Here is a 14879-nt window from a genome sequence, read left to right as displayed (position 1 = left end):
CAATCAAGGAGCAGGTGGTGGCTGAATGGAACTTGGGAATGCATTAGAATATAGGCAGTAGATATTTGGACAACCTCAATTTTATTGAGAATAGAACATGGGAAGCCAGCCAGGAGTGCAATGGAATAGTCAAATCTATAAATAACAAAGGCATGGATGAGGGTTTCAACAGCAGACAAGCTGAACAGATGTGGGGTTGTGGGATGCTACTGAGGTGAAAAAACAGCTTGGTGGGAACATTTTTATGGGATTTGAGTAGGCAGCAGAGAGCGAGGATGTGAAATGAGAGGTGAGAGGTGTGGAACAAGGTGAGATGCTCAAAACCTGAAAGGAAGCTTGTGGGAGAAGGAAAATCCATTGTAATTGGGAGTGGCGGGGTGGTATTGGGAGGCCAGTTAGGTGGGAAATTCCACTGCTGACAGGGACCACTGACATTCGGAAGTGCGACCTTCTGATCTATTAGTTGAAACTTTATGATCCAGCAGCTTGGACTTATAAAATGACCCCTGCAAGTTTCATTCTGGGAATATGGGCATCACTGACAAAGCCAACATTTATTGCCCATCCCTAATTGCACTTGAGAAGGTGGTGGTGGGCCATCATATTGAATCACTATTGTCAATAACTGTTCGTTGGATAAATGGAGCTTAACTGGGAATGTGATCATAATTCTGCGTATGATAGGTACCTAATTGTGACTTGAGTTATTGGGAAACACTAAGCAGAGGCCAGACACATCCTTATAAAGCAGGACAGAAAACCCAGCGACTCTGTGTAAGTTATAAAGGGGAAATAGAAAATGAATAATCACAATGTGACTGTCAATTTAGAGCTTGATAATCAGCCTAATGAGAAGACATAAGCTGAAATCACAGGATGCATCTATTTCAGAAGCTGCATGTGTCTTGTACACTGGGTATTTTGTGTCACGTGAATAATAGTGACTAACAATTATTGTGGGATTTTCACGAGCTCACCTAGCTCATTGGCCCGGATTTTCTCCTCGGCGATTTGGGGGCAGGGCCCACTCGCCGAGGGGCAAATGACGCGGGATGACGTAGGGAGGAACCCCCGACGTCAGCCCGGTCCATTTAAATCTTTAGGAAGGGAGGCACAGCGAAATCAGCCTGCCGACCTGTCAATCACCAATTAAGGCCATTGACAGGCTAATTAACCTTGTTAAAGACCCTGCCCGGCCAACGTTAAGGCTGGCGGGCAGGCCAGGAGCCCCAGTGGGCTCCAGGTTATTCATGAAACTTCATCCACTGGCAGGATGAAGTTTCATGTCCGTTTTTAAAAAATTTAATAAACTTTATGTGTTTCTTATTAACATGTCCCATCTCGTGTGACATTGTCACATGAGGGGGACATGTTAATAATTTTAATATTTCTCTATTTTTTGACTTTTCTTACCTGTCAGTAAACTCCCTGAGACAGAACTTTGCCTCAGGGAGCAGTGCGTGCATGCGCGAAAGAGCGCACTTTGACAGATGGGGAATCCCTCCACCCCACCCCCCCCCACCCCCGCACAGGAAGCGCATAGTGCTTCCTGTCGGGCAGGCCACTGGGCGGGCCTTAATTGGCCCGCCCACTCAAAATGGCGGCCGGCCCCGTTTCGGCGGCGGAGTTTGGCTGCGCGCCCGCTGCCGAGCCGGTGGGGCCCGCCCGCCATCCAAGGGCAAAATTCTGCCCTTTAGATGTTGGGCCACACCCTTTTCTCAATACTATGTAAGCAATTGGTACTGATGAAAGAGCACTGCATAGCATAGTCAACAGTATTACAACAGTCAGAGGTCTTCACTCCTGTGTATGCAGTCTATTCTCTTGTCCCATCTCTGTGCCATATCCCTCCTCAGCAGAAGTCTTTGGATTCTTTCAGGAAGCTCTTGAAAATGGGCCTTATTTGAAGGGGGTGTGAGATCCTCACACTGCGATAATGAAATTATACCATATTAAAGCGAGTAGAAAGACCTTCCACTTGAACTGGAAAACAGCTGTATATTGCCATGTCTGACAAGGTGACTCTCAGATTCCAGGTAGTGTGATGCATAGGGAATTGCTCTGTTTGCATTTCTTACAGCCAGCTTAAAAAATGGGACCTTGACATATATTTATCACTAATTAAATTTTGTCTGATAACGCTCCTGTGACACATCTTAGGACATTTTACTCTGTTAAAGATGCAATATCAATGCAAGTTGCTGTTGTTAATTGAACCATTGCCAATTATTGATGTTAACATTGAACGGGAGTTTCTTTTGGATTTTGCCCATTCCCTTGCCCTAACTTTGGTGAAGCTCTGATTAGGCGTGAAACTGGGTCTCCAAGTCTTGGAGAAAATGCCCTGTGATTGTTTTCTTGCTGTTGATTGATTTGAATGCTTACACTCAGTGACTGCTGATGATATTATCAGGAAGACATTTGGCTGGTGACTGAACCCAAAGGTGTGAGTGAGCTGAATTAATGAGTATACTAACAGTGGAAAGGGCCGTGGTCACTGAAGGTTATCCGACTCGATGGGCAGGATTTTTTCGACGGCGGGATTTCTGTCCCACCATCCGAAGAGTCGACAGCGAACACATCCCCACTGATCCTGACTGTCTCACAGCTATTTTGCACTCCGTGGGGCAGTAATTGCCTAAGGTCAAGACTTCTTTCCCCATCACACTCACTTGAGGAGCAGGCGGAGGCAGAGAGTGCCCAGGATGCTGGAGTCGGAGGACTGCTGGAGACCACGACGTTGCTGAGTCGAAGGCTGATGATGAACCTCTAGAGTCGCCCATTCGGTGGCAGATGCTGGATGTGCAGCGGGATGTGCGGGAGCATCTGCTGGAGATCCATGAGGGTATGCGTGCCATGGTCTCTGTTGTGGAGGAGTCCATGCAGAGCATAAGGACTGAATTGACCCTCATGGTCACATACATTGCCTCCTCCATTGAGAAAGTGGCGACCTTCATGGGGAGACAGCTCCAGGAACAGAATCAGGGGTTCCTGGGGTTGTACTCGGACCTGCAAGTCCTCAGACAGGCAATGACCTCAGGTGGTCAGTGTCAGCATGGGGGATGGATGAAGCACACAGCATCCCAGCTAGGTGCCCGTCCATCAGTGGCGAGCAGAAAGGTCCTGAGTGACCTCACGTTGGTGCACAGGCTGCTTGTCATCTCTGTGGGCTCCTCTCAGAGCGCTCTGGGTGATGGCAGCAGCTCCTCCGTCCCTCTGCCAGTGACCGCGGCATCTGATGAGGCTATGATGACTGGGGAGATGCCAGCAGTGGCACTGGCCGCACCCTTCCAGGTGGGGCCAGTACAGGCTCCACTGGCTAGAGGACAACCACCAAGGTCATCAAGGTCAACAGGACAAAAGAGTCAGCAGGCTGTCTCCAATGTGGCTGCCAGCAAGTTGGGGGGGGTGGGGGGGTGGTGCACCAAGACATAGCACTTAACACGTAAGTTTTAGGCACCATAAGCACAAGAGGGACTGGTCGTGGGTGATCTTCTGTTGTGAAATGTTTTGTTTACATTTACTGGTCTGGGAATGAAGACCAGAGAAGGTTTTGTAAATTTTTTTGAACTCTCAAAATGAAATAAATTTTGCTTTTGTTGTAATGGCCTGAGTATGCTTCACCTATTTTTTTGGTGCAGGGTATGCCAGTATATAATGCTGGGTGTGAGTGACTCTAAACTTTATTGCACAGGCACTGAATGGACTTTGGGTTCAAAGGAAAGGGTCATTTCAGACATGCTGGATGGAGGTGGCAGCCCTGGCATGAGGTGGAAGCAGATCTTTGGCAGCCCAGCTGAAGGAATGTTGGATCAAGGCATCCCTGGTGTCCCTGCCTCCCTGAAGGATACAAAGGTCTGCCTCCATGCCCTCAGCGTTCTCACACCGTGCTCTTCTTCTGACTCACTACTGGATTCATCCTCTGTGGCCTGTGGAGCTGCATCAAGATTCTCTTCCTCCAGTGGGTCCCCTTTGTCAGTGCAAGATTGTGGAGAGCGCAGCATGCAACCAATATCAGTGATACCCACTCTGGGGGGCTACTGTAGTGCTCCCCCTGAATGGTCCGGGCATCAGAAGCACATCTTCGAAAGACCTATGGTCTTCTCTATCACTACTTTTGCGGAGGTAAGACTCCTATTATAACGCTGCTCTGCCTCTGTTCTTGGGTGGTGGAGAGGTGTCATGAGCCACCTTTTCAACGGATAGCCCTTGACACCCAGCAGCCATCCATCCAGTTGGGCTGGAGCACTGAATAGCCTCGGCACCTGGGAGTGTCTCAGGATATAAGCATCGTGTGTGTGTTTGTGTGTGTGTGTCTTAATTGGATTAAAGCCAGCTGATCTGAAGGCTTTGAATTATAGAAAGAAGTAGGTTTGAAATGGTAATTAGATAAACATGGGGAAGTTTAGAAACTTAGGTGTCAAGGGGGCAATTTTCATTTTTAAATAAAGCATTCAAAAGAATGAGTGAATTCTTGCACCTAGCTAGAAAACGCCAAGCAATGTGTTCATTTTTTTTAGCTTACTAATAAAATTGGTGGAATCAAAGGATTTTATTGTTAGAAGAGGTAAAATTAAAAGCCTAGTAATATAATGGAAAATTCACATTCAAAGAGAAAGATATGTATAAAGGAGAAAGGAGATTGTGTGTAAGGCAGAGGCATTTCAAGATCCATCAAATGTGTGAAGCCTCCAGCCTGTAAGCCTCAAGTCTGTCTGCAAGGAGCTGAAAGAAACTCATTTTGAATGCGGCTATCCAGGGTGTGCTCTACCAGGTGTCTCTTTAAATCTATGAGTTTTACTGTTGCCTTAATGCGGGTGTAACTGAGAATCAGATTAATTAGGGGATTTTTGTAGTTATTATAGTAGTAATTTTATAGATGTATGTATGTGTTTACAATCTTTCTTGCATTAATAAATGTTTAATTTAGTTTTATAAAAAAACACTTGAGACTCAGTGGTCTTATTACTACTGAATTCAAAGCCTACATCTCGAAACATATAAATTGAAAAAATGGGTTATGACAGTTGCTTCAAGTTTCACTCTGGGATTTGAACAACTCAGCTTTTACCATCGGCTGTGTGATAATAGGGAGCTGCCAGGGTACCGTGCACAGACTCGCAGAATCTGCACCCTGTGGTCACACACTATCTGCACATTCATGGAGTGGATGCATTGACAAAGGCACACTGACACACTGGCGCCTTGATGGCCACATGTGTGCAGCCGATTTCATCCTGGATGTGGGGAAACCCAGCAATCACTGCAAAACCTCTGGCTCGCTCAGCCTTGCTGGCCTCATCCATATGGAAATGAATGTGTTTCTCACGTGTCGGTGCAGACTCAATGGGCCGAAGGGCCTCTTCTGCACTGTGTGATTCTGATTCTGAATAAATATCATTACCCATCTGAACAGAGCTTCTGTCACCAGCCTGATGCAACTGTGCGCAACTGATTGAGAGACTCCACACAGATCCCCCTCTAGCCCCTGGAAAGAGCCGGAGGTATAGAAGTTGAGGGCTGCTGTGACTTTCAGAGCCACTGGCATGGGGTGTCCACCCACACAGTCGGAGCTGATCTCAGGCCCAATCATCTGGCAAATGGAGGTCATGGTCTCCCTGGAGAGGCGGAGTTTTTTTCAGCATTGCACCTCGGACATATTGAGGTAGCTGCATCACCGCCTGTAAACCCTGGCAGCAGGATAGTGGCATCTTCTGAAGCCCCTTCCTCCTTGGACTACCTGCTGGCCCAGCGCTCTTTGCACCTGCGCCTCCCCTCTCACAGGTCACTCCCCTGGAAGCTGAATGGCCTCCTCTCCCTTCTGCCCCTCTCTTCCTCCTCAGGGGAGGTGTCACCAGCGGAGACCACAATCCCCATTGTCAGGATAAAAGAAGGCTGTCTGATACCTGGAAGGGTCCATATTGTCAAAATCCTCCGAGGGCCTTGGAGACACCAATGAGCCTTGAAATGAAGCCTAGAAATGCTAAGAATGAAGCTCAGAACTGAGATGAAGCTGTTATGTTCAAATAAGCAACAAGCAGCAAACTACCTACTAAACTCTTCACTACTCACACTGGCAATACTACTGACCATTTGTATCCTGTCCTTGTATGAGGTTTTGCAAAAGGTCAGCTGCCCACCTGCCCGTTTTTCCATTGCGACGAGCGTTTTTAATGGCCTTAAGTGGCCTCTTAATTGATGGCGGGCATGGCTCTGTCACTTGCGCCCACCCACTGGCCTGAAGACTGCGCCCGTGTGGGATGATGTCGGGATGCTCGTCCAACGTCTTCTCGCGCTTTTTTACACCCGATTGGGTGGGGCGCGCGCCCGCCCACAAGGCGTAAAATTCTGCCCTAAGTACTTTGGGACGTCCTGTGGTGGTGAAGGATGCTATATAAATGCAAGTTTCTTTCTTTCTTTCCTGAAACATAACTTTCTCCTGGAGTAACAAAATACAACTTAAAATTTTATTCCCCCAATCCTCCTCACCAAAATATATTTGAAGTCAGCTTTGCTTTATGGATCACTTTAGCTAATTTCTACCCAAAATAATGGAATTTCCTGACAGGATCAAGAACACACTCTCTCCTCACAATAACACGAAATCAGAGAAAGGCTCACTAATCTTTTAGAAAACATAAAGACAACAAATTCGGGGGAGAGATTAAACTGGTATAAAAGTTATTCCACTTGCTAAGAATATGGTCAATTACTTCAGTCAGCCCCAAATGGCCTTTTACCTTTATGCACTAATAACTGCAAATGATTAGTGATAGAACCACGCCTTGGGGTGTTGAAACAATCCAGGGTAATCGGAGGGATGCTTCCACACCCCAGTTTTGGCAGAAAAATTCCCATTCACATTTGTTAGACTCAACATTTTAAAATGCACGACAGCGAAGGCTGCGCCAACTGACCTCAGGCACCCAGTGGCATTCCGCAAGACCATTGATGTGTGGAGCTGAATTTTCCGGTCTTCCTGGTGAGGCGAAATATCCCAGCCCGAGTGTGGAATAATGATCGTGTTGGTAAGCACTACAAGTGCATCCTGGATAATTGGCATCTTCAGTGCGTCGCATGATGACAGGTTCCACAAGACACCTTTAAAAAGAAAGATGGCAAGATATTAATGCATTGTTCAAAGGAGAAAGGGATTGGGAAAGGATTATACAACATAATGCTGAAAACCCCATTGCACTTGTGATGCCATTTTTATACTTCAGCGAACGTTGGGAGATGTGAGTAGAAAAGGGTTATTGTATTGTGTTACAGACAGGAGGGGGGTTAATTTAAACAGCACTAATTTCTCCTCTCACCACCCGTCTGTAAACGGAAAGGTGTTGTGATTTGTTTCCCACTTTATAAGTGGTGGTGTATTTCCCAACCCCTCAGTTTTTGTGTGATCCAATTTTCTATTAATAACATAGTAAACTCGAGATAAGATGAACTTAAATGGCTAGTTTATTGCACACATTCAAAATGCGAAAGGAGGGGTTACAACGTCACCTCCACACTCAGACAGTAAAGAGAGGGATAGAGAAAAGAAGGTTTTTCAGTACAGAGACCACAGGAAAATAAATATTGTTTCACATGGGCTTCATAATGTAGAATCAAAGTCTAATGAGGTATTCCCTCATGGGGGTCGGTGGGTTGAAAACCAATGCTGTATAATTCACTTTTCTGGCAGTGTTGACTTTACATGATGAGATAGGCAAGCAGAGATGAGTCAATCTTGTAGGTGATTGCACAGAATTTCCATCAGAAGCAGATGGGGGCCAGGTGTTTACTCTGGGCAGAGCTCCTTTTCTGTGAGGCTACTAATCAGGTGGTGAACATCAAACTGAACTGATCAATTCAGCAAGGCAATATTACTTGTTCCACAAGTCAGGGGCCTGTGTCACATGATTCCCAACTCTCCACCATCTTTGACAAAGGGTGTGTATCCATCGTCTGGATTCCAATGGTTGGTACGTGTCTCAGCCATTAGAAATTAAAAAGAAGATCGTGGGGCATTTGTCTTAGCAGATGATCCATCTCCTTCTGGCCAGCCTGAGTTATTAAATGCAGGTGGCCTTTGTATAGCTCTCTTTGGCGTTGGGCTGTACAGTCCTCAGGGAGTTGTTAGTGGCTCCTCAGAGTTAACAAAGTGTCAGGTTTCCTAAAATAAAAGCAAAATACTGCAGATGCTGGAAATCTGAAACAAAAACAAAAATTGCTGGAAAAAATCAGCAGGTTTGACAGCACCTGTGGAGAGAAAGACAGAGTTAATGTTTCGAATCAATATCGTACTCGAAATGTTAACTCTGTCTTTCTCTCCACAGATGCTGTTAGGCCTGCTGAGTTTTTCCAGCAATTTTTGGTTTTTGTGTCAGGTTTCCTAATACTGCAAAGTGGCTTCTTTTGTTCAGGGGTCACAGGCAGACAGACATAGGTTCAGCCATTTTAAAGGTCTTTGATCAATTTTAACATTTTAGAAATAGTAATGAGCATATCCATATATATTTTCTAAAAATATATAGTGTGAGGTCTTAGTCCCTCACAATTGTTTCAAGAATGACAGAAGCTGCACACAAATTGAAGCCTCTACATTTGTTTTCTCAAAGGAGCGCTTGATTGGATCTCCCTACTGCTGATCATGCTTGCGACTCAGAGAGGAACCATACATGCTCTCTTAAATGGAGAGTGTTTTTTCAAACTCAGCAAGTTGTAATGATCTCGAATACACCGTCTGAATAGGTGGCGGAAGCAGATCCAAAAGTATGGGGAGATGATGGCATACTGGCATTGTCGTTAAACCAGTAATCCAGCAACTTGGGGTAATGCTTTGGGGACCTGGGTTTGAATCCCACCACGGCAGATATTTGAATTTGAATCCGATAAAAATCTGGAATTAAAAGTCTAATGATGACCATTGTTGTGATTTGTAAAAACCCATCTGGTTCACTAATGCCCCTTTAGGGAAGGAAATCTGGCCTATATGTGACTTGTGTTGGCTCTTAAATACCCTAGCAAGCCACTCAGTTGTATCAAACCGCTACAAAGTCACAAAAAAGTAATGAAACCAGATGAATGAAATTGACCTAGGCACTTGAAATGGCAATCGCAGCCCTGTTGGCCCTACAAAGTCCTCCTTACTAGCTGGGGGCTAGTGCCAAAATTGGGAGAAATCAAGCCTAACATAGTCTTCATAACAGATAATGTCCTAGACACCACCATTGCTGGGTACATCCTGTCCCAACGGCAAGGACAGACCCAGCAGAGGTGGCGGCACAGTGGCATGCAGTTGAGAGGGAGTTGCCCTGGGAGTCCTCAACATTGACTCTGGCCCCCATGAAGTCTCATGGCACCAGCCCAAACAGGGGCAAGGAAACCTCCTGCTGATTACTACTATCTACTGCCTACCCTCAGCTGATGATTCAGTGCTCCTCCATGTTGAACACCACTTGGAGGAAGCACTGAGGGTGGCAAGGGTGCAGAATGTACTCTGGGTAGGGGACTTCAATGTCCATCACCAAGAGTGGCTTGGTAACATCACTACTGACCAAGTTGGCTGAGTCCTAAATTAAAGCAAAATATGGCGGATGCTGGAAATCCAAAACAAAAATAAAAATACCTGGAAAAACTTAGCAGGTTTGACAGCATCTGCGGAGAGGAACACAGTTAACGTTTCGAGTCCGTATGACTCTTCAACAGAACTAAGGAAAAATAGAAAAGAGGTGAAATATAAGCTAGTTTAAGGAGCGGTGGGACAGGTAGAGCTGGATAGAGGGCCAGTGATAGGTGGAGATAGCCAAAAGATGTCAAGGACAAAGAGGTGTTGAAGGTGGTGATATTATCTAAGGAATGTGATAATAGGTGACATTAAGGGTAGAAAGCAGGACGAGCAAGGTACAGATAGCCGGGGTGGGGGAAGGGATCGAAATAAGCTAAAAGGTAGAGATAAAACACAGGATGGAAATACATTTAAAAATAATGGAAATAGATGGGAAAAGGAAAATCTATATAAATTATTGGAAAAAAGGGGGATCGGAAAGGGGGTGGGGATGGAGGAGAGAGTTCATGATCTAAAACTGTTGAACTCAATATTAAGTCCAGAAGGCTGTAAAGTGCCTAGTCGGAAGATGAGGTGCTGTTCCTCCACTTTGTGCTGAGCTTCACTGGAACAATGCAGCAGGCCAAGGACGGACATGTGGGCATGAGAGCAGGGTGGAGTGTTGAAATGGCAAGCGACAGGGAGGTCTGGGTCATGCTTGCGGACAGACCGAAGGTGTTCCGCAAAACGATCACCCAGCCTGCGTTTGGTCTCTCCAATGTAGAGGAAACCGCATTGGGAGCAGCGAATGCAGTAGACTAAATTGAGGGAAGTGCAAGTGAAATGCTGCTTCATTTGAAAGGAGTGTTTGGGCCCTTGGACGGTGAGGAGAGAGGAAGTAAAGGAGCAAGTGTTGCACCTTCTGCGGTTGCATGGGAAGGTGCCATGGGAGGGGGTTGAGGTGCAGGATGTCCCAGAGGGAACGGTCCCAATGGAATGCCGCCAGGGTGGGGGGGGGGGGGGGGCGGTGAAGGGAAGATGTGTTTGGTGGTGGCATCATGCTGGAGTTGGCAGAAATGGTGGAGGGTGATCCTATGAATGCGGAGGCTGGTGGGGTGATAAGTGAGGACAAGGGGGACCCTATCATGGTTCTGGGAGGGAGAGGAAGGTGTGAGGGCAGATGCGTGGGAGATGGGCCTGACACGGTTGAGGGCCCTGTCAACCACCGTGGTTGGAAAACCTCGGTTAAGTAAGAAGGAAGACATGTCAGAGGAACTGTTTTTGAAAGTGTCATCATCAGAACAGATGCGACGGAGATGAAGGAACTGAGAGAATGGGATGGAGTCCTTACAGGAAGCAGGGTGTGAGGAGCTGTGGTCGAGGTAGCTGTGGGAGTCGGTAGGCTTGTAATGGATATTGGTGGACAGTCTATCACCAGAAATTGAGACAGAGAGGTCAAGGAAGGGAAGGGGACTGTCAGAGATGGACCATGTGAGTCCTAAATGACATAGCTGCTGGACTGGGTCTGCGGCAGGTGGTGAGGGAACCAACAAGAGGGCAAGGCATACTTGACCTCGTCCTTACCAACCTGCCTGCTGAAGGTGCATCTGTCTGTGACAGTATCGGTAGGAGTAACCAGCGCACGGTCATTGCGGAGACAAAGTCCCGCCTTCACATTGAGGATACCCTCCATTGTGTTGTGTGGCACTACCAGTACTAAATGGGATAGATTTCAAACAGCTCTAGCAACTCAAGACTGGGCATCCATGAGGCACTGTGGGCCATCAGCAGCAGCAGAATTGTATTCGAACACAATCTGTAACCTCATGACTCGGCATATCCCCCACTCTACCATTACCATCAAGCCAGGGGATCAACCCTAGTTCAATGAAAAGTGCAGGAGGGCATGCCAGGAGCAGCACCAGGCATACCTAAAAATGAGCTGTCAACCTGATGAAGCTACAACACAGGATTACTTGCATGCTAAACAGCACAAGCAGCAAGTGATAGACAGAGCCAAGTGATCCTGCAACCAACAGATCGAATCTAAGCTCTGCAGTCCTGCCACATCCAGTCGTGAATGGTGGTGGAAAATTAAACAACTCACTGGAGGAGGAGGCTGCATAAATATTCCCATCCTAAATGATAGAGGAGTGCAAAAGATGAGGCTGAAACATTTGCTACAATCTTCAGCCAGAAGTGCGAGTGGATGATCCATCTCAGCCTCCTCCAGAGGCCCCCAGCATCACAGATGCCAATCTTCAGCCGATTCGATTCACTCCATGTGATATCAAGAAACGGCTGAAGGCACAAGCTGCTGCAAAGGCTATGGACCCTGAAAATATTCCGGTAATAGACTTGTGCTCCAGAACTTGCCGTGCCCTTAGCTAAGCTGTTCCAGTACAGCTACAACATTGTCATCCACCCAGCTATGTGGAAAATTGCCCAGGTTGGACAACTCCAACTTGGCCAATTACCGCCCCATCAGTCTACTCTCCATCATCAGCAAAGTAATGGAAGGGGTCATCAATAGTGCTACCGAGCCGCATTTGCTTAGCAATTACCAGCTCACTGAAGCACAGTTTGGGTTCTGACAGGGCCTCTCAGCTCCTGATCTCCTTACAGCCTTGGTTCAAACATGGACAAAAGAGCTGAACTCTCAAGGTGAGGTGAAAGTGACTGCCCTTGACATCAAGACCACATTTGACTGAGTGCAGCATCAAGGAGCCCTAGCAAAACTGGAGTCAACGGGAATCAGGGGAAAAACTCTCCGTTGGTTGGAGTCATACCTAGCACAAAGGAAGATGGTTGTGGTTGTTGGAGTTCAATCGTCTCAGTTCCAGGACATCACTACAGGAGTTCTTCGGGGTAGTGTCCTCAGCCCAAACAGCTTCAGCTGCTTCATCAATGACCTTCCTTCCATCATAAGGTCAGAAGTGGGGATGTTCGCTGATGATTGCACAATGTTCAGCACTATTTGCGACTCCTCAGATACTGAAGCAGTCCATGTCCAAATGCAGCAAGACCTGGACAATATCCAGGCTTGGGCTGACAAGTGGCAAGTAACATTCGCGCCACACAAGTGTCAGGCAATGACCATCTCCAACAAGAGAGAATCCAACCATCGCCCCTTGATGTTGAATGGCATTGCTATCACTGAATCCCCCACTATCAACATTCTGGGGGTTACAATTGATCAGAAACTGAACAAGAATAGTCATATCAATACTGTGGCTACAAGAGCAGGTCAGCGGCTCGGAACGTGTGACGAGTAACCCACCTCCTGACTCCCCAAAGCCTGTCCACCATCTACAAGGTACAAGTCAGGAGTGAGATGTAATACTTCCCACTTGCCTGGATGAGTAGAGCTACAACAACACTCAAGAACCTTGACACCATCCAGGACAAAGCAGCCTATTTGATTGGCACCACATCCACAAACATTCACTCCTTCTACCACCGACGCACAGTAGCAGCAGTGTGTACCACCTACACGATACACTGCAGGAATTCACCAAGGCTCCTTCAACAGCACCTTTTAAACGCATGACCACTGCCATCTAGAAGGACTAGGGCAGCAGATAGATGGGAACACCGTTACCTGGAAGTCACCATCCTGACTTGGAAATATATCGCCATTTCTTCACTGCTGCTGGGTCAAAATCCTGGAACTCCCTTCCTAACAGCACTGTGGGTGCACGTACACCACATAGACTGCAGCGGTTCCAGAAGGCTGCTCACCACCACCTTCTCAAGGGTAACTAGGGATGCGCAATAAATGCTAACCCAGCCACCGAAGCCCACGTCCCATGAATGAATAAAATAAATAACTAAATAACTTTCAAAAGGGAATTGGATAAATATATTAAAAGGAAGAGCATTGAAGGGCTATGGGGAAAGAACAGGAGCATGAGATTAATGGATCACTCTTTCAAAAGCCGGCACATGTAATTTGGCCCTAATGGCCTCCTTCTTTACTGTGCGATTCTATGATTCTATACCAATAGACACTAGCCCATAGATACTTAATTGAAAGCAAGTATGGCGACTCTGGGAAGAAGAGATAAATAAACTATAAATGTGACAAACAGGATATGGAAAATGAAGTCACTTTCACCTCATCAATCAATAATATAATCTTATCTGTTATATATATCTTATATATATATTTATATCATATGATTTATATTTTGTAACTAGATGTACGGCTGCTGGCTTTATAGCAACATTTATATTTGTAATTTGTATTCAGGAAAGGTATATAAACCAACAAATTGGAAGAGTAATTTAAATTTGATCTGGAAATATTTAGCTCAAGGGACCTTGTTACACTTGATTGGAAGTATTTTGCCTGATTTGGTGGATTAAACTTTGAATAAGTGAAACTTTGCTTGTAAGAATTTTTGCTTATCATTATTGATTTAACTGACATCAGTGTGACTAGCTGCTTAACAATGTGTACCCAGACAAGTGATAACACATTGTACGTCATAAACGCAGACTACAAGGCTGATTCCCGTGCAATCTGATACAATAAGGACCCCATACCTGCTACTGACTAATTCTGCTATTTATGGGTTACAGTTGCACTTTAAATAAGTCACCATGGTGGACAAATCTCATTTAGAAAAATTCACTGAACAATTTGGTCTTGAGCATAAGGCAACAGATTCTGCACTGGGTGTGGTCCAATATAATAACTCAATGGAATGGGCTAAGGTGTTCTGGGATGAGGAGTATAAGGAGAAAGCTAGAATAGGAGGAGAATGAAAACAAAAAGCTAAAAGCTACTGCGGATGCTGGAAATCCAAAATTACGGAGGGACAAGCAGGGGTGGAGGGTCCCAGATGGGTGTTGATACCTGGAAAAACTCAGCAAGTCTGGCAGCATCGGTGGAGAAGAAATCAGTTAACGTTTCGAGTCCTCATGACCCTTCGGCAGAACTGAGTATAGTTAACAGCTTGTTGAGGCGACGGATGAACAATACTTCTTCAGAGAGGGCATTTCTTGAAGAGAGGTGGCAGTCAATTAAACACAGAGATAAAAACAAAAAGCTAAAAGCTACTGCGGATGCTGGAAATCCAAAATTACGGAGGGACAAGCAGGGGTGGAGGGTCCCAGATGGGTGTTGGTACCTGGAAAAAGAGTTAGCCCTGAGACAGAAAGCAAAGACCTTAATGTTCTTATGAAAAGGAGCCTTTAGTTATCCACACCCAGAGTAGGAAAAGAGTTAGGAGTTAAAGAAATAGAAACCTGTGTCATGCAGGTGCCAGCTGAATTAGGTCGCAAACATCAGAGAGTAAAAGATGAGGCTCTGATGAAAGGAAAGGAAGGGATTAAAATGGGA

The 14879-nt window shown here is 46.0% G+C and overlaps 1 protein-coding gene across 7 annotated transcripts in view; it reads right to left on the bottom strand.

The window, feature by feature from the left end:
• The window catches only part of LOC144679077 (catenin delta-2-like), a 1449546-nt gene that overhangs the window by 239968 nt on the left and 1194699 nt on the right, over positions 1-14879 (bottom strand). For all 7 annotated transcript variants that reach the window (XM_078539356.1, XM_078539360.1, XM_078539354.1 and 4 more), the window contains one exon: positions 6918-7101. In XM_078539356.1, coding sequence (XP_078395482.1) covers positions 6918-7101 — 184 coding nt within the window. The remainder of the gene's footprint in view (positions 1-6917; positions 7102-14879) is intronic.

This window comes from Cetorhinus maximus, chromosome 3 (assembly GCF_964194155.1).
Source record: "Cetorhinus maximus chromosome 3, sCetMax3.hap1.1, whole genome shotgun sequence".
Taxonomy (NCBI): Eukaryota; Metazoa; Chordata; class Chondrichthyes; order Lamniformes; family Cetorhinidae; genus Cetorhinus; species Cetorhinus maximus.
The sequence above is the reverse complement of the archived record's forward strand: the minus strand, read 5'-3'. Positions and strand labels throughout refer to the sequence as shown.